The 22,523-nt window shown below is 41.2% G+C and overlaps 2 protein-coding genes across 4 annotated transcripts in view; one reads left to right on the top strand and one right to left on the bottom strand.

Annotated features, from left to right (window-relative positions):
* The first annotated feature begins 9,066 nt into the window (after nt 1-9,066).
* TRIM59 (tripartite motif containing 59) lies at nt 9,067-19,390 on the top strand. Its single transcript, XM_081138092.1, has 3 exons — nt 9,067-9,078; nt 10,013-10,090; nt 16,440-19,390. The coding sequence occupies exon 3, from the start codon at nt 16,443-16,445 to the stop codon at nt 17,649-17,651; it is 1,209 nt and encodes a 402-aa protein (XP_080994218.1). The 5' UTR covers nt 9,067-9,078; nt 10,013-10,090; nt 16,440-16,442; the 3' UTR covers nt 17,652-19,390.
* Nucleotides 19,391-19,931: 541 nt separating this feature from the next.
* Nucleotides 19,932-22,523, bottom strand: part of SMC4 (structural maintenance of chromosomes 4) — a 37,784-nt gene continuing 35,192 nt past the window's right edge. For all 3 annotated transcript variants that reach the window (XM_081138084.1, XM_081138085.1, XM_081138086.1), the window contains 3 exons: nt 22,282-22,514; nt 21,591-21,774; nt 19,932-21,112 (listed from right to left, as the gene is read on the bottom strand). In XM_081138084.1, the coding sequence (XP_080994210.1) occupies nt 20,960-21,112; nt 21,591-21,774; nt 22,282-22,514 (570 nt within the window). In that variant the 3' untranslated portion in view covers nt 19,932-20,959. The remainder of the gene's footprint in view (nt 21,113-21,590; nt 21,775-22,281; nt 22,515-22,523) is intronic.

Raw genomic sequence — 22,523 nt, 5'->3', positions numbered from 1 at the left:
GCAGCAGGGCCACCCTCTAATGGCTTGAAGAGGCAACAGACTTGATTTAAGATCTTGGGGAGAAGAGCAAAAAAGTACACATGAGTCACCCTCTGGGGTCACAACACATCGTGAGGGAAACTTGGGGGGCCGAGGTTCTGCTGGTGGCTGGGGAATCAAGGGCAAACACAAACTGTGCTCTTGTCCGTGTCCACAGCTGCTTAGATTGCACCTGAGTGTGGGAGAAAGCGCAGCATTCCCGGAGGGAGATGCAGGGGACATGGTTTCTCAGGGGAAAGCCAGCCTTCAGAGCGGAGGAGACCTCGACTGGAAGCGGAGTCTGTGGGGGAGTTTGTGTTCCTGGAAACAGAAGTTCCAGCCATCACAGTGGAAAGAAAAGCTCAGGAGGAAGTGGAATGGTAGGAAACTAGGTCAGGGAAAGAAAGACCAGAGAAATAAAGGGTTGACCGTGCAGAAGAGATGACCAGAGATGGCAGTGACCAGAGATAATCAGAACTTGAGAGATGGAAGAGACAGATGGGGAGGTGGGACTGGGAAAGCGAAGTCAGGTCTCATTTAGAATTGGCGGTGCTGGCCCCAGCCGGGCAGCTCCGTTGGTTAGAGCGTCGTCCGGATACACAGAGGTAGTTGGTTTAATCCCCGGTCAGGGCACATATAAGGAGCGACCAGTGAATGTATAAATAAGTGGAACAAATCGATGTTTCTCTCTCTCTCAACTCAATAAATATATATATGTTTTAAGAATTGGCTGTGCTTCTAGGAGGGCCTCAGCCCAGTGAAGTCCCAGGTCTCTTTCTCTTTGGAAAGAGCATCAGTCTCTGGGGAACAGGTATCCCCTGCTTCTTGGGAGAATTTACTCATGACGTGACCTGTAAACTTCTGGGCACAGTGGGGGTGCTGTCCTGTCTCTTCCCTTCCTGTATCTCCTCTCTCCTCCAAAGCAACTCAAAGCCTTTGAGTTAATTACCTGCTGGTAAAGTGGGAGCGCCCCTAACTTATATCAGCCTTTCAACCTCTCAGAGTTTGGTGTTGCTGGTTAATTCCATGCACACCTCATCCTCACAGGCTCTTACACTTAAGTGTCCTGAATACATTGCCTGCCAAGTACCCACAGGCTGGACCACGCAGGTTACTCTGGAGTGTCTTGGCGACTCAGTAAATCAGACTGTGGTCAAAAGAATGGCCAGGGCCTTTGCCCCCACCTCTGTGTTTCCTAACAAGGGAAACTGGCCAGGAGGGGGAGAGAGAAAAAAGCAAGAAGCAAATGTATTATAATGAATATGGAATATAGCTTGACGGGGATATGTATTCTCTCGGCAGCTGCTGAAGGATTCCTCTTTCGGTGGGGGTGGGGGGTGCTCCTTCATTCACAAAATAACTTCAGAGGCAGATGTGGGGTAGAGTTTAAGCCCCAGATGAGAGTGCAGGAGTTCTTAAGCTTTGAAAGCCCCGGAGGGCTTGTTAAAACACAGATTGCTAGCCCCCTGCCCCAGGAGTTTCTGATTCAGTAGATCTGGGGTTGGGCATGAGAGTTTGCATTTCTAACACGTTCCTGGGGGCTGCTGGTGCTACTGGTTCAGAGACTAAATGTTAGGAACCATGGGCTTACAAGATTCAGGAGGCTGCCTGAATGAGTGAGCAGGAGGAATCTGGGGCTGGAGGAAGGGGGATCCAGGAGGAAAGAAGAGGGAGGCAAAGGAGGAGATGGAATGCTGGGTCCTCTAACCCGAGCAAGGACTTTTCAAATGAAACATGCTTTGGGCCAAGAGATTTCTTGTGGAAACTGGAAATGGGGTTGAGCTGTGCATTCTGGGATGACAAAGGGGTGAAATAGAGACCACCCATGGGGCTAAGGGGGACTTCAAATTCATGATTTTCAGAGATCTTAGGGGAAGCCTTGAGAATTTCCTCAGGTGTTGGAAATTGAAGGTGGGCGGTGATGGAAAGGAACTGAGCTCTAGAACACAAGGGATAGCCCTGGCCGGTTTCGTAACAAGTTTATTTTAACAAGCTTCTGACAGAGACTTGTGATGAAGGCAGCTGTGTGGGTACACAGACTGCCCTTCTTGATCGTGGTTTCGCTCCGTGGCCGACCCACGGACTTCGGCTGATGGGTGCGCAAGTCAGAGCGGAATGCTAACAAAGACCATGAAATGTTAGCAACATTCAACAGGATGAGTATGGTCCTAACCGCAGGTAGCATGTATAAACCCAGTTCAAGCAGCGACTAATGCTGAATTTGCTTTGTATTTAGAACTCCTTCAAAGGGAAGTTCTCAAAGTTGTCTAGTAAGTAGCAAAATTGGTTTCTTTTGTTTCTTCATCATAAGTCCGGAGAGCATGTGACTCATAGACTGATCAGTCTTCTTTCAAAAATCAGTTATTTCTGTTGCATTTGTGAGGTATATTTTGTATATGTATTTTTAAAAAACTTTGGCCCTGGCTGGTGTGCTCAGTGGTTAGAGCATTGGCCCTCGCACCAAAGGGTCACAGGTTCAATTCCTGGTCAAGGTTCGGCCCCTGCCCTGGTTGGGGCATGTGTGGGAGGCAACCAACTGATGTGTCTCTCTCACATCTATGTTTCTCTCTCTCTCCCCCCCCTTCTTCCCTTCCACTCTCTCTAAAAATCAATGGAAAAATATCCTTGGGTGAGGGTTAACAAAAAACCAAACAAAAAAATCAACTTTGGCAGGGCTATTAGGGCCCATCCCAAGCCCCTTGACATAATTTCAGCTAAGAAGACACGCATACAAGACTGGTGAGGAATTTCTGGAAAAGCTTTTCTTTCCTGATGAAAGAGACAGCCATGGCTGGCACCATCCCTTCTTCCCTTCTTCCTTTTCTGAACAGCACACAGACATTTTGCTGACATGGGGCACCTTCCTGCCACCATGAGGGAGTAGCTCAGAAAACCACAGAGGTGCTGGGACTGATGTCACTGAGCTGCTGACGGAGCACAGACCACCACTTGCCTCTAGATCTCTTGTTATATGAGAAAACCAAACCCTTGTTTGTTTAACTCTCCTTAATCCTTACTTGTGAGCTACTTTTCTCTTTACTTGCAACCAAAATAATTCTCGATTTGTTGAGAGTCACCTATGGGCTTGTCATGGCAGATAGGCAAGTAACGTGAGATCAGCTAGGGGCAATAAATGCAGAGCCAGGCAGGCAGGGAGGTGGTGCCAGGAGGTTTCGTAGTAGAGTGTCAGTCATGGAATCAGCCCCTACTTCGCTGCAGAAGTAGAACACTGCTGTGTTATCAAGGCAGATTTTAATTAAAAGTCTCTCCCTAGACTGAGTATTAAGAGATATTCACTCATGTATTTGTCTAATTTTTACTTTATTTCAAAGTTTAATCCATTTGGAATTTATTCTTTAATAAAAGAAGTATGGATCTAATTTTATCTTTTTCTAAATGTCTAATTAATTGTCCCCGGCACCATTTATTTAAAAATCTATCTTTGCCTCAGTAATTTGAGATGCTAACTTTATCACATACTAATTTTTATATGTACTTAAATCTATTTCAGGACCCTCTAGTCCAGGAGTCAACAAACTCCTTCTTAAAGGGCCATATAATAACTACACAGTTAAGCTTGAAGGTCATAAAGTCTCTGCTGTTGTAGGGCAAAAACAGCCATAGGCAATGCCTTAACACTGGGCAAAAATAGTGATAGTTTGATGACTCCTGCTCTCGTTTATCCCACTGGCCTGTTTATTTTTGCACTACTAATTCATTGTTTTAATTACAGGGATTTTTCAGTATAAATGGTAGGACTAGTTCTGTAGGGTAGGGCTAGTTTCCCTTCTTGCAATTTGTCCGATTCTTTTAAAAAGCAAGTCTGAGATAGACCAATGAATTAATGTGACAGTTTATTTTTTGTTTTTGTTTTAATCTAGGAAAGAGTTCCAGAAATGCTTTGAGCACTGTTACTATAGTGATTTAGTGTAGTCTCCCAATGTGTTACAATTTAGAGGCTTGGCACTAATCTGAACCTACCTGTTGTGGATTATTATAACGCTAACTCATACAATTTACCTTACAACTTTTACATGCATATGTCAGAAACTGAAATGAAAAATTTTTTTGATGAGAAAATACTTTGAAATGTTACAACCTTTGAGGAAATTTGATATACTATGGGACGTTACCATCAGAGCTAGGAATAGTTTTAGTAGGTAATTTTTTCATGTGGTAACTATCTTGTCAATTACAAATGATATGTAATTCTTTATAATCTGTGATCATTAGAGTTGTAAAGATAATTCTGTCAATCACCTTTGACTTATTTAGCAGAACATTCTCCAGCTGAATAGTTTTAAGTAGCAGAAAGCTTCCCAGTTTTATGAAATCCAGACCCTTGTTCTGTTGCAAATGTCATCAGTTTATTGTTGGTAACCTGGCCACTAATCTACACTACCCACTTTTGTCAATCCTATAGCTGAGTTGAGTAGACTTCATGAACAGGAATTCAGAAGTCGTAAGCAACGATGTGGCGGGGGGACATCTGTAATACTTTCAACAATAAAGATAAATTTTAAAAAAGTTGTAAGTGAATATGAAGCTTATATAACTCCCTAATAACCACTAGGATTCAGAAGCATTGAACAGTAGTTAAGCAAAGTCTCACCACACATGTGAGTTTCATGGTTTTTGACAGATATGTAATTTTTACTGAAAAGGAAAAAATATCTTTATAAATGCACAGTTTGTTTCGGTTGCTATCAAGGGGGTGTCGGATGAAAAGCATAGTATCTTTTCAGTTGATACCAGAGTTGCTATTAGAGAAGGAACGTTTTCTCATTTGTTTTAGGAAAAGTATCTTGGCCCTGTGAGTATGGAAGTCAGAAGTTTATAGAATAAGAAATGGTTAAGCTACTCTATATGGGAAAGTGAATAGATAAAGTGTGTTTTGCTCCTGAGAGAAGGCGATCAGAGGACAGGTCCAGGGAGGCAACAGCAGCGTGTGGTGAACGGTGGCCGTCTGCTGAAGCCATCACTAGCTGGGACCCATCTCTGCCAACATTGTCCCACTACAACAAGCATCTTTTTGTTTAAGGGTGATCAGTCGCCAATTGTTCATCAACAGGTGGTGGAGATTGTGACTTTTGTTTTTCAACACAATGTAACTGGTGATGTGAACAAGAAGAACACGGCTACTAGATAGTAACTTTAATTTTGTTCTTGAGGCCCCTTTAAAATGAACATTTAATAATTTTGTTCTTGAGGCTTCTTTAAAAAGAACATTTAATGACCTTGGATGGAAATGCCAGCAGACCTGACCTTTCTGGTCACTGGTAACACAATGTCCCGAGGCCCCTTAAAATTGCAAAACACAGTTTCATTTCAGAAATTAGTCCCTTTGTCTAAGCTTCTAACTTCATGTGAAACTAGAGCTACTCTCTTTCCTACAGATAAGGCCTGCTTCCTGAGGGTTGCTGACTCCCGGGGAAGGTACAGGGTTAGCCGTCTTCCTAAATTCCTTCCTCTCCACCCACCCCCACCTCCAGCCACAGGGCCTTTCTCATCCCTCCTGCACTGGGTGGAGGGTGGAGAATAGGAAAAGTCTGTGCCTGGGACTCCTCACCTGCAGCGTGTTCACTCCTTGTTTACTCTTTCTGCCTCCTCTCTAGGTGTGCTAGGGTACTTTCAGGGTTTCTCTGCCGAGGCCTGTTTGACCCTCTAGTCAGCACGCTTGGGCAGCCCCACGGGGACTCATCTGCTCTTTGGGACACTCATTATTCCTCAGGGCCCACCAACTCTGGCAATGCAGGCAAGCCCCAGTGCAGAAGCAATTCTTCATTCTGGGTGTCACATCTTAGATTTCCTGAGAATTTAGCGCATGCCAGTTCACTCAATCCCTCCAGTGCAGGGCAGACACAGCTGAGCCCTTCTCACTAGGCCTGACGGGAGGGGCAGACACTGGGGAAGAGGCAGGACTGAAAGCACCCTCACAACCCTCCCCAGAGGGAGTCCTCCTCATGAATCCTCTCCCCAACCCTGCACACCTCTGACGGTGAGAGGTTAGAACTCCCTTGCTAGTTCTCAAAGCCCCTCTATTCCACCCGTTTCTCAGATTGCTCTGCCTTACGGTTCATTTCTGTATTTGATATCTTGTACTGACGCTGCAACTAAAATTTCTAATAGAAAAGCCATCTGAGGAAAAGTAATGTATTTGGCCTAGAAAGGAGGAAATCAGTCCGAATCTAAGATTCAGAACTAATACCTTAGCAGTCGGCCACAAATAGATATAATTATGTAGCTTTTATAGCTGTGGGAAGCTTAGTCTAGCTGGGAAAAACTTGTGCCTGAGATCTGAGAGAAATTTGTCACAGAGATATACTGATAATTGTTGTGTGTTTTTAAAATTGATTTTTAGAGAGAAAGGGAGAGGGAGAGAGAAAGGAACATAGACCTGCTGCCTCCCAAATGGCCCGCACCAGGGATTGAGCCTGCAACCCAGGCATGTGCCCTGACTGGGAACAGAACCAGCAACCCCTCGGTGCACCGGGCGATGCCTAACCAACTGAGCCACACAGTCCACGGCCACGTGTTCTTTTTATTATAATTCTGTTGGGGCCACTGCGATGGGAGAAAACACAGTGGGGCTTAAACTTTTGTAGCTATTACAAGTCCGAATCAGCGTTCTAGCTTCTCTACAGGGCACTTCTCTGAGGCCTCCTGTTTTGGTGCTTGAGACAGAGAACGTCTAAGCAGGGAGTCTGACCTGAGCACCCACGTTCGTCATAAAATTCACATTTTATTACCTCTTCATATTAACCTAATAACTGAAAAAGTTTATATTCTTTTTCCTTTTCCTATAATCTGTTGAAAGGCGGCTGGTGCAAGTCTGTAGGGAGACCCACCATTTTCTTGGTAGCTGAGCCCCGTAGCGCCTCCGATTTCTAAGCTTGTGGATTTTAGGCATGCACTTCTGAATCTGAACGTTGCTTCTTCCGTCCAACCTTCCCAGGCCAGCACTATCTTCAGTAGAGCGCATGAGTCATAGCTCACAAACCTAAGTATGACTGTCCCCAATGAGGCTGCTTTTGTAGGCTCCTGCAGCTAGCTCTCTGGAACTTCTGGGTCATGCTGAGGTCCAGGAATATTTTGCAAAGTCGGGAACCCAGGGACCTCGAAACCAGTCTCCCTGTAGGAACAGGCACAGCCCTTCCTTTCAGGTGTCATTGCTCCCTTCATGAGGACCTGGGTAATCTCTGTTTCGGAGCGATTAGATTTCTGCTTCTCCTGAACATTCAGTCTCTTCCTTTAAATGTTATTTTCCTCAATAGACTGAGGCTTTTGGAAAACAAAAGCCAGTTAAATCCAGTGAAAGCTATTTCTGCCTTCTTGCTACGCACACAACTCTTTTTAGGCAAGGAAGCACACGCGGGAAAAACACAGGTGGAAAAAAGTGAGAATTCAAAGCGCTATTCAGCCATGTTCCTTCATTCCAGAGGCAATTTACTTTTAAATTAAGGTTTTTCTCAGCAGTTTTACGTTCATGGCAAAATTGAGGGGAGGGTGGAGAGATTTCCCATGTAGGTCCTGCCCCTCCCAAATGCATAGCCTCCCCCATCACTAACATTCCCCAGCAGAGGGGTCCCTTGTAGGGAGTGATGAGCCGCCGTTGACCTCACGGTCCTCCAAAGCCCATGTTGACCTTCACAGTGATGGGGGGGGTGTGGGGGGGGAGGGGGAGAATAATCCTACAGATGTCGACCGCGCTGAGTGGTATGGAGACCTTCACCACGTGCTGCTTGGACAAGCTAAGCTGTGGATCTGGAAGACTCTAATGTTTCAACAGAAAACGCATGTGCGTAAAAACGTCGAAACGTACACAGGCCGCCGTGCGGCAGCGGGTGTCCCCGGAGCCCACGCCTCGGAGGAGCTTCTTCAGCACCCGAGCTGGGGAAGCCTCGCGGACGGGCCCTGGTCCACGCTGTCTAATGCTTTCCTGTAACTCACCGTGTAGAACTTGAGACCTGAGCGTGCTGGCGAAACGGCACCGCAGCGCGCGGTTTGACCCAGCTCCGTGCGGAGGGGCTTTCGCATCGTTCGGAGGGCGGCCATGGTGCGCGTCCCGACACGGCCGGGGCAGGTTTCTCAAGAGCAAAGGGGACCCACGCGCTTGGAGACGCGCGTGTTTTCTGATCCGAGGGGGTTAAGAAGGTGAAAGAGCAACTTGGTGAAGAAACGGACACGTAAGACACGAATTCTGTGCCACAGTCGTCACCTCTAGGCGGGAACTTCATAAAGTGGAAACGCACGGGGGGAGGGGGGAGAGGACCAGGGTTATCGCCCGACAGTCCTAAGGCCCCGCGAGCTCGCGCTGGGTCAGTTCTCTTGGCGGACAAGGGAATTCTGGAGTCACAGCCGCCTCGTCCCACGCTCAGCCCATAGCCGGCAGCGCCAGGCGTCCAGGTTCCGCAAACAGAAGGCGCCGCGCTCAGGGGCAGTTTCAGGTGCACAGCAGTTTGAGGTGCCCCCTGGGGGGCGTGTGCCCTCAGGGAGGGTGGAGGTTTTCCAAGAGGGAACCCGTGAGGAAACCACGGCAGCCCAAGGCTCCATGGAAAAAATAGTCCTATGAATCGTTCTTGTATGAATCGTCGGTCGCCGCTTGGCCCCACTTCTCCCCGGGCCATTGGCGCCATCAAGGTTCCGGAAAAGAGACCCCAGCCCAGCTCCGTAGTACCGGAAGCGCCCCCACACCCTGAAGCCCCCACTGCAGCGCGCCGCCGGAGCTCCCGGGAGGCGGCCCGCACCGAGTGCGCAGGCGCGGACAGCTGGCCCTGCCTCAGCCAATCCCTGGCGACCACGCCCTCGCCTCCGCGGGCGCCGTCGGCCGTTTACTTTCAAACTGCGGCCCCGCGCTCTTTCCCATTGGCCGATGCCACGCAACTGAATGTTGCCGGGAGACGGCACCTGCGTCAGGAGGCTCCGCGAAGCCCCGCCCCGTCTGGGCACCTGAAGGCCCTCAGGGGGGAGGAGGGCGGGGCCGGAGCAGTCGGCGGCGTCGGCGCGGAGGCCGGCGAGCTCTGCTGGGGCCTGGGAGGTGCCTGTTCTCTGCCCCGCGCTGTGAGTGAGGAACTTCTCCTCGGGTTCTAGAAGGCGGCGGCGCTGGGTTTCTCTTCTTTAGGAAAAGAAGGCTGGTGTTCTGGGGGGGTGTGGAGGAGCTTCGAGGGGCTGCATGGAGAGGGGGTTGAGTCCTTCATCCCGTCCCTCGGGTCCCTTTCGGGGAGTGGGGGAAAGCTCGTTTTCCTCTCTAGGGTTTGGAACTGCATTCCTGCGGGGAGAAGGGCCTCTGTGGGCGTGGGGGTGGGGTGGGGGAGCGGAGCGGACGGGACTCGGGCCCAGGGACTCGGCCTCGCGGGGGCCGGGCCTCCGGGCGGGGGCAGCCGAGGCGCTCGGGGCGCTTGAGGAGGGAAGCCCGGGAGGGTTTCTCGTAAACCTTCCAGACAGGGAAGGGGAAGGGTGCTGCTGTTTAGCCCTTTCTCTGGGAGAGGTTCTTTTGGGACTCATCAGGGGTAGGTGTACTTGTGCCCATTTCACAGATGTGAAACCTCAGCTCTGAGATGCTAAGTAAACCTGACCCAGAGTCTCTCAGTATTTTAATGGCAGAGCTGAGAGATGAGCAGACCTGTTGATGGGAATAGCCTAAATCAGTACTTACAGTTTCAAGCTGGCAAAGTATTTCAGTGCCATGGGTACTTCTTGTCTTCTACTTTAAGCAAACTATAAACGACCATGAATGCTTGCCCCGTCATCACCATTGTTGGCAAATATTTCTGTAGAGCTCATAAGATACTTGACATTATAAAAGAGAGTCCTTTGTGACAATTTATTTGGTCGCAGAATTGCTGCAACAACTGTTACTTGTCATTACTTTTCTAAAAACGAGGCATAGGGAAGGTAAACATCAAAAACGGTGAAATAACTATTCTTGTGGTTCCTATTTAATATATCTTTTGAGAATGTAACGTCTAACACATTAAAATTATTTTAATTTTAGAACAAGAATAAAAGAATCTGAAAACGTTGGAGAAGATAAAGTATATTCAGTCTTCAAATTAGAAGATCAACAAAGCAGGTAAGCGCTGGGTGAACACAAGTGAGTACAAAAGACATTTTCAGCAAAATTTTACTCCCTGGTTAAATTGCATTGTTTCTTTTTTAGTTTGGGGAAACAGGTTGATGCTAAAATGCAGGAAAACAGTACATATGGTCAGAGTTAAAATCAGATCTGACTATAGGATTTTTTTTTTTTTAATTTGAAAGAGTTATGGTGATCTTCGTTGGTTTGTGCAATTTATGTGTATAAAAGTAATTTTAAAACTTACCCTACTTGTATAAAATGCACAATTGTATTTCTAAAGTAAGTCTTTAATTGCATGACATGTGCTTTTTATCAGTTAGGGCCAAAAACATGTGAGCCCCAATCTGGGTGGTGGCACTTCTTGAATTTTCCCAGACTTACAGCTGACTCACACTGTAAGTCCTAGAGCAAGTCATCTAACTCTATAATGTGGTAAATATAATTTCTCTTTAGTGGTTGTAACATGTAATGAATGTTTTATAACCATCCATGTTTAGAGATGAAAGGCAATAACACATTAGTGAATTAAAACTTAAAAAATTGTTTACACAGGAGAATGGGCGATGGTATTTTTGGTACTGCTTAATTCTTCATCATTTGTTATTAGTGCTGACCCATCTGTAATAGGCTGGTTAGACACTGTGGAGACTCCATAGGAAATCAGCCCTCTGGAGAAAAGTTTAGAAATTCAGAAATGTGCTTTTGATACTTAAATACAAGAAATTTGTGAAATAATTTGTAAGCACATGATTTAGTCTCAGGTTTGTTTTTGAAACAATTTTTTATATGCATATATCTTGGTGACTTTTAAAAGAGAAGCAGGAAATCTTGAACTAATTATCAATTTTTGCTTGGGCTTTTAGTACTCATTGGAGGAAATTAGCATTTTATACTAGATTAAGAAAGTATATAACTTTGGTAATGAAAGTATATGGCTTCAGCTCTGCTCTGTAGAATTTTTTTAACCTTTAGATTTTGCTGAGAGTACTTTTATTGTTTCACATCAATAAATTACATCTTGGCTGGCTACAGAATTCTTAGGTGATGTTATTTTCCAGACCCTGTGGACATTGCTACAATGTCTTCTGGCATTCCTTGTTGCTTTGGAGATGTTCTGGTTATCTATTTGCTGTGTAGCAAACATCTGAAGACTTGGCTGGCTGCATGTCCAAGATGGCTTGATGGCTTTTTCACTTACATGGCTGGCACCTCATTGCTTTTCCAGTTGGCCTCTCTCAGCAGAGTAGCCTAGACTTTTTACTTTATGTTTTGTAACTGTAAGAGGCAGTAACCTTCCAGGCTAGTTAAGGACCTTACCCAGAACTGCTTCACTTATACAGCAGTCACATGTCCTGTCCAGAATTTAAGGGGGGGGGAGTCATGGGAGTAGGGGGGGAGAATAGGTTTCATCTCTTAATGGGGGAGTACCAGCAAAGTCACATTACAGAAGAGCATATGTGGGTGATAATTGTTGCAGACGTCTTTGGAAATTACAGTCTCCCTGAGGAGAATTTGGAGACCATTATGTTTTTGTTTTCCTTTTTTAGGTATCTTACTTTTCTGCCAGGATGTTTGTAGGATTCTCTTTCTTTCTTGTATTTTTAATGCATGATAATAGTTGAAAGTAAAACAGCAGTGTTTAAGTTTATAATTAAAAAAAACAGTTCCCTGCCCTCATTCTCCCTACTGCTGATTCCTGCGCTCCAGAAGCAAGCACTTTCATTTCTTTTAACAATTTTCTCTTTCCTTCTTCCCCTCCCCTCTTCTCCCTCTCTCCCCTCCCTCCACTCCCCCCGAGAGTGAGGATATTTTTTTTTATAGAGTGAATGGAAGGGGGGGAGTAGTGGGAGGGGGAGAGAGAGAAAGAGAAAAATACTGATGTGACACAGACACATTGATTGGTTGCCTCCCACACCTACCTGGAGAAGGGCAGGGATTGGACCTGCAACCCAGGTACAAGCCCTTGACTGGGAATTGAACCCGAAACCCTTTGGTCCTAGGGCTGGCGCTCTAACTACTTAGCAACACTGGCCAGGGCTGCTGCTTTTTTTTTTTTTTTTTTTTTTAAATATATCTTTATTGATTTCAGAGAGAAGAAGGGAGGGGGAGAGAGAGAGAAACATCAATGATGGAGAGAGTGGTCATTGATAGTCTGCCTCCTGCACGGCCCCTACTGGGGATCCAGCCTGCAACCCGGGCATGTGCCCTGACTGGGAATTGAACCTCAGTCTCCTGGATCATAGGTTGATGCTCAACCGCTGAGCCACGCTGTACAGGGCTGCTGCTTTATTTCTAAATAATATGCTTTTAATGTGATTTCTTGATTTTTCACTTTTAGGTATGTATTGACTTCTTATGTGGGAAGGTTTAGTTCTTAAAATAGTTATCTTCCCATATTCCCTCCCCCGAATATAATTATATCATTTTCTTAATTTTAGGCTGTTTTAGGCTGGGTGCCTTAAACAACAAACATTTATTTCTCAGTTCTGGAGGCTAAGAAGTCTAAGATCAAAATGTTAGCATAGTTGGATTCTGGAGGGAGCACTTTTGCTGGTTTGCAGATGGCCATTTTCTTTTCTTTCTTTTTTTTTAAAAACATATGTCTTTATTGATTTCAGAGAGGGGAAGAGAGAGGGAGAGATAGAAACATCAATAACAAGAGAGAGTCATTGATCGGCTGCCTCCTGTAGGATGAATCGAGCCCGCAACCCAGGTAGACCAGGAATTGAACTGTGACCTCCTGGTTCATAGGTCGACACTCAACCACTGAGCCAGGCTAGCTGGGCAGATGGCCATTTTCTTGCTGGGTCCTCATATGGGGGAGAGCAGAGAGAGAGAGAGGAAGCAAGTCCTAGTGTCTCTTCTTATAAGAACACTAATCTTATTCATGAGGGCTCCACCCTTATGACTTAATGACCTCCCAGAGGCTCCACTCCTGATACTATCACATAAAGAGTTAGGATTTTAACATAAGAAGTTTGGGGGGGCACAAACATGACAGTCTATAACAGTCATGCTTTTTATTAAAGTCAATATTTAATATTTTTAATATTGTGACTAATATGACAACTGAGCCACATAATGTACTACACGTATTTCCTCTCTTTTCATGATTCTTTCACTTTTCCTTAAATGTAGTTTTCTCATTACCTCTCAGTATGTTCAGAAACATGAAATGATCTGTTAAGTTCCATTTATTTACTTAAGCACATTCCTTCTGGATCTCTGTCTTCTTCCTGCAGACTGCTTGCTCTCTAGGCTACACAGTTTTTCTGGACTCCATTGGCCTGGTGAGAATTCTTGCCTTTCTTTTCACACTGCAGTAGCTTCCTTAGAAAGTGGGAGAACGTGTTTATTTCCGAGAACTTTCATGTCAGACTGCTTTAGTCTATCCTGAAAAGTTATTTTTCTTTGTATAGAAGGTTGGAAGCCATTTTTTCCTGAGAATGCAGGGTGGGGCAAAGTAGGTTTACAGTTGTGAGTACATGAAACACATTTATTTTATTTATTCATTAATTATTGGATTATTTATTACTATTATTAACCTACTTTTTCCCATCCTGTATGGAAGGTATGGCTTCATTGTCTTAGAGGGTCCAGTGTTGTTACATACACGCAGCATAGCTAAGTCTAACATGCATCCTAGAAAATACACGTAGCTGACGTTTTTCTCCTTTTCTCCCCATCAGGAGTTTAGGCTGGTTATGGAAAATTTCTGGTGCCTAAAATTTCATGCCTGTTCCTGGAAGAACTAGCTCCTAGACATGGTTACGAGCTATGTCTTCTGTTTCTCAGCCAGCAACCAGAGTCAGAAAGTTCCTGGCCTTATAGTTATTGTCAACTAGGCTTGCTTCTCAGTATCTGACTTCTCATGAATTTGTTGCCTAAAATTAGTTTTTAATAAATCAGCAGGAAGAGGGTAGTCCAAGAGTAGAATTTGATTTCCATATCTTCAAGTTATTCACAAATTTCTGATGAAATTTTATTTAAAGTTTTATGTACTCTGGAAACTTGAGACTGTAGTATTTGCTTCCCTTTTTATGTGAGCTCAGGAGATACTTTCTTTACAGTATTGTGAATATCGTCATCCTAAAGAAAGTTGAGCTTTTGGGGTCCCTAAATGGCTTATTGGAAAATGTGTTATAGCTTCTGAGAAATAGAGGACTTTGGAGGGAAAGGTTAAATTCTGTTTCAGGGATAATTTTTGTACTTTAACATTAAGTAGCTCTAATATTAAATCTAAATTGAATATATGTCCACTGCTCGAATTTTATTCCTTAAGTGCTATTCTGTTCCTTCGTGACATCACTGAAATACTCTGAGAAATGTTTGTTTTTCTTTGGTGGTTCTGTATGATTTAAGAGTTCTCTGTAGATACAGAGTAAAGTCATAAAGTCTTCCCAACATGCATTCACTTGAATTTATGTGTAGTGAATGTCATCTTCTGTACTGTTGCCCAGTTACATTAGTTTCCTGGAATGTTTCACAGTTGAAGCTTAGTCTCAGTATGACACATCCTGGCTTATTAGGGTTCTGAATATTGGTCAGCCTGAATGGAGTGTATTTTCTGATGGACTCAACTGTTACAACTTTTCCTGAGAGTAGAGATTTTGCTGTTTTAAAGAAACCAAAAAACTAAGATCTGACATTAACATTAGTCTCTTAAGAGGCAGTGTTTACTAATTGGGAGTGAATGCCTACTTTGTGTCACAGTTTATGCTTAGACACAATTCCTGCCCTTATTGCAGGTTTGCATTCTAATGGATAGAAAAATGTTACAAAATTCTTCTAAATAAAATCTAGTTTAATGCTGTAAAGTGGAAGTGGAGTGGAGCGTTCAGTTGAGATGAACAGGGCACCTAATCTGGGGATGAGGAAGACTTTAAGTTGAGATTTGAAGCATGAATAAGAGTTTGGTTTTGAAAATGGTGAAGGTAAGGAGCATAGAACTAAAAACTCTAAATAGGTTTTTTTGTTTATTAAAAGTATTATTTGATTTATTTAAAAAAATATTTTTATTGATTCTTAGAAAGGGAGAGGGAGAGAAACATCAGTGTGAGAAGGAACATCAATGGGCTGCCTCCTGTAGGCTCTGACCAGGGATTGAGCCTGCAGCCCGGGCATCCAACCAGCAACCTCTCGGTGCATAGGACGACGCCCAGCCAACTGAGCCACACTGGCCAGGGTGAAAACATAATTTGTTTTCTCAAACTTTTATTAATATTTTTACAGAGCAGGATTTGGTGATTACATGAATGACTCTTGGGTTTTTTGTTTTGCTTTTCAAGATTCTTGAAACAGTGGTGTAACTTGATTTTCCTCCACATCAGGGTTAAGTAACACCCCAGGATTGTGACTTGCATTGATAGGTACAAAAAAATACTATAAGGAGGTGATAAGGTGTAAACCTGTCAGGCTTGTTGGAAATGTCAGTAATAGTTTGCCAAGAGATCAAGTTCCTTTGTCAGAGAGGGTCTCTGGATTATTGCTGGGCTACTTCCATTAAGGAGAGATGACTAATGGTGTTCTTTACCACTCATGTTCTAGTCGTAATTCATTTACCACAATCAACATTTCATTTTTGAAACTGATTTTTATTGCAAGACCAATTCAGAAATGTTTTTCCCTTCTAAATCTTCAAACTAAAATTACTTTAATTTCTAGCAAGCCAAAGCAGCCCTGCCTAGGCTCTCCTGTTGCTTCTTCTATCCTAAGCCCGCCCTTGTTTCACTGCCTCAACTTGAATAAATGTACTTTCAAAATTTAAATAAATAAATAATTTGTTACTTTAGAGTTTTACACTATGCTGATCCTGGGCTTTAAGCACACTAGTAGCAGTTTAAGAAGCTAAGAAATTTATAACAGTTACTTAGAGAAATTTTGTAACTTGCTTTAGAAACTATGGTTGAACCAACTGGGAGCATTAATTATTCTTTTGAATTAAAGAATACAATTATTTTGCTAAGCCTCACTTAATTTAGCATTTTAGAATGTAAAATGTTTCACAGAGTACTTATAAACATTAAGTAGACTTCCGTAGAACACTGAATTTAAATCTTTATTATATAGGAACAAACTTAAATAACTTCAATTTGAAGCATTATAAATTTGAATTGTTTTGTTTAGCATGATTTTTGTCCCAAATAAGCTCTTAAAGATGATCGATTATTCAACATATATTAGGAATTGCATTACATTAAAAAAATCTTAGTAAATACCTCAGTTAACTCTTTTAAATGATAAGCACAGAATATTAACAATTTGGAGGTTAACAGCTAAAACTTTACATATGTGCAGTTATCTTTGTTATATGTAGACTTAAAGTACTTTTTTCTTTTGACAGAAAATGTACAATTTTGAGGACGAGTTAACATGTCCCATTTGTTATAGTATTTTTGAAGATCCTCGTGTACTACCATGCTCTCATACATTTTGTAGAAACTGCTTGGAAAATGTTCTTCAGGCATCTGGTAACTTGTATATATGGAGACCTTTACGAATTCCACTCAAGTGCCCTAATTGCAGAAGTATTATTGAAATTGCTCCAACTGGTATTGAGTCTTTACCTGTTAATTTTGCATTAAGGGCTATTATTGAAAAGTACCAGCAAGAAGATCATCCAGATATTGTCACTTGCCCTGAACATTACAGGCAACCATTAAATGTTTACTGTCTACTAGATAAAAAATTAGTGTGTGGTCATTGCCTTACCATAGGCCAACATCATGGCCATCCTATAGATGATCTTCAAACTGCCTATTTGAAAGAAAAGGAGACGCCTCAGAAGTTGCTTGAACAGTTAACTGACACACACTGGACAGACCTTACTTGTCTTATTGAAAAGCTGGAAGAAGAAAAATCTCTGGCAGAGAAAATGGTACAAGGTGATAAAGAAGTTGTTCTTCAATATTTTAAGGAGCTTAGTGATACATTAGAACAGAAAAAAAAATTGTTCCTAACTGCTCTCTGTGATGTTGGCAATCTGATTAATCAAGAATATACTCCCCAAATTGAAAGAATAAGAGAAATGAGAAAGCAGCAGCTTGAGTTAATGACATTGACAACATCTTTACAAGAAGAGTCTCCACTTAAATTTCTTGAAAAAGTTGATGACGTCCGCCAGCACGTGCAGATCCTGAAACAAAGTCCACTTCCCGAGGTTCAACGTATTGAAATTTATCCTCGAGTAAGCCAAGTATTGAAAGAAGATTGGAGCATAACAGAAATTGGACAAATTAAGAAACTTCTCATTCCTGAAATGAAAATTTCTTCAACAAGGATGCCGTGTTCCTGGGGTGATGATGAAAAGGAAGTTGAACTTTTTAAGATTCTAAACATTGTTATAGTCACACTAATTTCAGTGATTCTGATGTTGATCCTCTTTTTTAACCAACACATAATCTCCTTTCTAAATGAAATCACTTCAGTATGTTTTTCTGAAGTTTCTCTATCTGTTTACCAAAGTTTATCTAACAGTCTGCATGATTTAAAGAATATACTGTGTCACACTTTATATTTACTGAAGGAATTCTTGTGGAAAATAGTTTTTCGTTGAAAATGCAAATGTAATTTGTTTAAATAGGCTTGTCCTGTACAGGGACTAACCACCATTGCTAAATGGAGAAATAGGGGTTTGCATGGATAAATAGCAAACTAAAAGTTGCAACAAATATATAGAAATATTTTAAAACTCATGCTTCTGTTGGATAGAAATATGTCAAAAATGAGATGTCGCTAGTTTTCAATATGAAAACTAGAATGAAATCTAGTGATTACTTGAGTAGTAGTATCCTTTTTTTATGGGTTTGAGAGGTTGACTTATGACAATATTGCTGTGGCATTTAAACATTCTTGTAACAACATTCTTTTAGCATTAATATATTGTAGTTACTGGCTTCGCAGTTCTTCAAATTTAGTAGCTTTTGGATGAAAAGATGGTAAAATCCTGAAAATGCCTACGCATTTATTTTTGACATGGCTTGATTCTTTTGAATTTGCAAATGAGGATGGGTGAGACTTTAAAATCTAGCTGCAAAGTCTAAAGAGATAAGGGATTACTTAAAGATATTTTTGATCAAACCTGATCCATACATTGTCGTAGATTTAAGAGTATTAAAATGTTTATCAACATTCACTTCTTATAAAGCTATTGCTTTTGGAAATCTGTTACTTGGGAACAAACTGCAACATTTTCTAATACCATATTCTATGGTTTAACTTTTGTGTAGTGTTTTAGTTGTGAAATCAGTTCTTGGATAAAAACTCTGAAACATTACTAGAACAGAATATGTATTCCATTCTTACCAGACTTAGATGGCAGCATGTTAACTGTATTTATCTTAAAAATTATCTTGAGTTTTTTGCCAAACATTCTCTTATGCTAATGCCAAAGTACCAATAATTTAATCTTCTTGAATTTTGCTTAAAAGAGAGCCTTAACGTGAAGATGGCTGGCTGCATTAGGTCCATTTATGACCAGCATAATATACCTAGCACAATTAACTGTTGGTTGTGTGGGATGGGCAAAGACATTTGAAGGATGTAATGGAAGTAGGGGAGAATACACACACACACACACATATTGTATTGTGATTAAAGTATGTCACAACACAAAAACGTAGTTTTAAATGTGTAAATATTAGTAAATATATGTGAAATGTTATGTGTCAAGCACTTAATCTCATTTCTGAAGTAGGTATGACCCCCCCCCCCCCTTTTACAGATGAAAACACAAGTCATATGTCTAAGGCCGTAGGTCCAGTGGGGGACTCTTGCTAGTTTTTAGACTAAACTTTTAAATTTTATGTAGTGTGCATGAATATAGTCAAATACAGGCATACCTCATTTTGCGCTTTTGCAGAGTATTGTTTTTTTACAAATTGAAGGTTAGTGGCAACCCTGTGTTGAGCCAGTCTATCTGTGCCAAAAAATTACAACTGAAAGCTCAGATGGTTAGCATTTTTTTAGCAATAAAGCATTTTTAAATTTGGGTATGTAGTTTTTTAGATATAATGTTGCATACTGAATAGACTGCAATGTGTGTAGCATAAGCCACCTTTATATGCACTAGGAAACCAAAAAAATTTTGTGACTCAATTGCTGTGGGTGGTCTGGAACTGAACCTGCAGTATCTCCAAGGTATGCCTGTGTACAAATAACTGATACTTAAACATGCTGTTTTCTTTTGTATTTTTACCGGATGAGATTGTAAAATTTAAAGTATATACTGAAATATTTCTATGTCTTATATATAACAAAAGTATATATTTTAATAAACTCTTGACATTTTATTTATATTGAGTGGCTTAATAAGGCAAACTCAGGAGTGGTAACTTTGGAAGTTTCACATAGGTTGTGGGTATCATGTACTTTAACTTTGTAAAAAAAAATACTAAACTCTACTCCATGTTATTAAAATGTAATAAAATATTTAATTCCCTTCACCTCTACCCTCACCAATGAAAAAGCACTTGATTATAGCCTTTCCTAGTCCTTCCCCTTACATAATCTTGGTTGAAAACAAATGACCAGGATGTGAAGGGATCTGGCTGCAATATCTGCCACCCCATTGATTGCCAGGGTTGAGCCACCGGATCTGACTGGCTAGGTACGTGTCTCCTGAAGCTGCGTGCACTTGGTGGAAGAGGACTGTTTTTGGGTCAAGGGTATACAAATAACTGCTCCCCTGCTAAAGCCTCCAAAGCAAGCTCTGAAGGTTCATTTGAAGGAAAACAGCGTTATCAAGCCTCCAGGACGTCAGACATCCAAATGAAGCGCTGCATGCGGCAGTCTGCCTTTTCGCAATGCAATCAAAATTACAAACAAGTGACCATACTTGAGTTTCAGATCTTTATTTAAAACCACACTAATGTATTTACATTTTTAATGGCTGTTATGGTATAAACCTTTGTTGGATTTTTAGTACCTAAATAATGCTTTACTGAGTAATGAGCTAAACATTTTTAAGTCCTCAGGATCACTATCTAGAAATTGGATAGTAAGGGCAAAGACTTGATTCAATACCGAAATTCCTTCTGAAAATGAAGTGGTTGCCAACTTATTTCCAGTTAACCTATTTCTTGAGCTAGTAGGTGTCAAAAAAACAAAACAGAAAAACAAAACCCTGACAATCTGGTAGGCAAGACATCCCTCCATCTTAATTTCCATTTACACTAAGTTAACCCCTGTATACTTCATTCTATGAAGCATCTATTGTGGGTTATTTCTTCCTTTCACCAAATGCAATATCCTAGTCATGATCAGAAATTGTTTGCTGGTCCTCTTGCAAGTGTTTTAAACACTAAGTTTTAGAAAAGCATATAAAGTATTTACAGTCTCATATATTTCAGAATGGCCGATTTAAAAAACTGTTCCCAGTATTTGGGTAATAAATATAGTGATTGTCTACATTAGTAAATTAAGTGGACTGCCTTAGGAATTTATAAACTAGTAGTTGGCAGGTTTTCCATTATAGGTCAAAGGTCCTTGAGAGTATCCTGTGTCTTGATAACGTGAACTAGTCTAGAACTTGAATGTTAACTAACATACTTTTAACTCTGCTGGTAGGAATGTGGGGAAAAGGGCAGTAACCTGACCCTCCAGGCATCATTTTCTCCAATCTTCTGCTTACAAAACTGTCAGGTTTTTAAAATCTAGAAGCAGCTAGAGCGAATGAGTATTTTATTAGACTCATAACAGCATGAACTAGAAGCCAGTGTACATTATCAACTTTAGGAATACGATTTTTATGCAGTTTATATATCCTTTACAAATAGAAAAACCAGTAGTAATACAATACAGTGAGTCTATGTTGATTTAATTTGACGAATCTTCAAATTAACAAGTTTAACAGTATAGACAAGTTTAACAAAGTCCTTTAGATGCAATTTCTTTTGGGTTTACTGCAACACTTTTTGTTATATTGTACGTCTTGTAAATTCCAATAAGTCTATCTGAAATCTCAAACATATTATTTCGAAGAGAAATTATTATGAACTGGGCATTTTTTGTTTGTTCCTAAAGAGAGAGAAAGAAGAATAAGTTAGAAACATTAAGTATTGACAGGTACATCATATAATCAACATCTAAGCTTTACTTCTATTTTAGGCAATAAATTTAACATTACATTGATAAATAACATGAACAGGAAAGATGGGATGGATAATGTATGAAATTATTTGGATTTGAGAGGAATTTGGTATTTCTGGAAGCATGCTTATTTAGAAGCTTTTAGTGGAAAAAAAAAATCTAGGCAGAGACAGAAGATTCTAGCAGTGTTTCTGCTAATTTACATTATCAATTTATATTTTACCCTCCCAAAAAGAAAATATTTGGTTCAAGTAAAGGATTTTGTTTCCTTTGATACCCCAGGACATAGAGAATAATTTGGAAAAAGCTCATCAACAGTAAGAAATAAGTCAAAGAATTCCATGTGCAATGAATGTTTGAAGAACCCATAAAATTTTAGGGTAAAATCCTCTAAATGATTACTTACATATATATAAAATGCAACAATGGACACATTTTTAAAATCAAGGGCTGCATCAATCTCATCCATGAAGTACAGGGGAGTGGGTTTGTAGTGATGAAGAGCAAATACTAAAGCCAATGAACTAAGTGTTTTCTCTCCTCCTGAAAGGTTGAAGATCTTCTTCCAACTTTTCTTAGGTGGTCGAACACTGAAATAAAATATCTTGTTAGTCAAATTACTTGTAAAGCTAATTTAAATTAAGACTTTGTGATTTGTTTTCCATAACCACCTTTCTCGGGGATTTCTAACTTGCTTTTCACAATTCTAAACTTTTGGGGGTCATTTTCTAAAAACATTGGAGGATGAATGCATAGAAACATCTATCAAAATTTTAAGATTTAAACCAGGAGGCTAATAAGTACTCCTTGGTATTCTTCCCCCATTTCCAATGCAGTTTTCACGCTGCAATTTTTAAATCTGGGTGTTAAACTGAAATTACTTCAAAATTTAAGAAAAAGATGTGTAAAATCAAATATTTACTGTTTGCCCAGAATTTATGCTCTAAACTGCCAGTATGTAAATAATTTAGTATTATCATCAAGTAAAAGGAGTTGTTTCTCTTCTAATCTTCACATCTGCCCCTAAACTAAGAGTTTGGAGAAAGTATGGAGCTATGCAACCTAACAGGAAGACTAAAAACTCACTAATTACAAACCTGAACATGATTCCTTCAGAGAAAGGATCCAAGCTGTCTACAAGCTCCAGTTCAGCATCACCTCCCAAAGTAAGCATCTGGTAATTTTCCTTTAATTTATTTGTTATTATATAAAAACCTGCCATGAATTCATTAAGCCTTTGTTTCCGAAGATCTTCATATGCCTGTCTAAAATTATCTCTTTCGTGAGTAATTTTGTCCAATTCTGCTACCCGTTGTAAATATAATTCTTCCTGTGAGAA

Source organism: Miniopterus schreibersii, assembly GCF_964146895.1.
Source record: "Miniopterus schreibersii genome assembly, chromosome: 5".
NCBI classification, from domain to species: Eukaryota; Metazoa; Chordata; class Mammalia; order Chiroptera; family Miniopteridae; genus Miniopterus; species Miniopterus schreibersii.
The sequence above is the reverse complement of the archived record's forward strand: the minus strand, read 5'-3'. Positions and strand labels throughout refer to the sequence as shown.

Coding starts and splice junctions, on each gene's coding strand:
- TRIM59 (XM_081138092.1), top strand. CDS start 16,443: ATGTACAATTTTGAGGACGAGTTAACATGTCCCATTTGTTATAGTATT.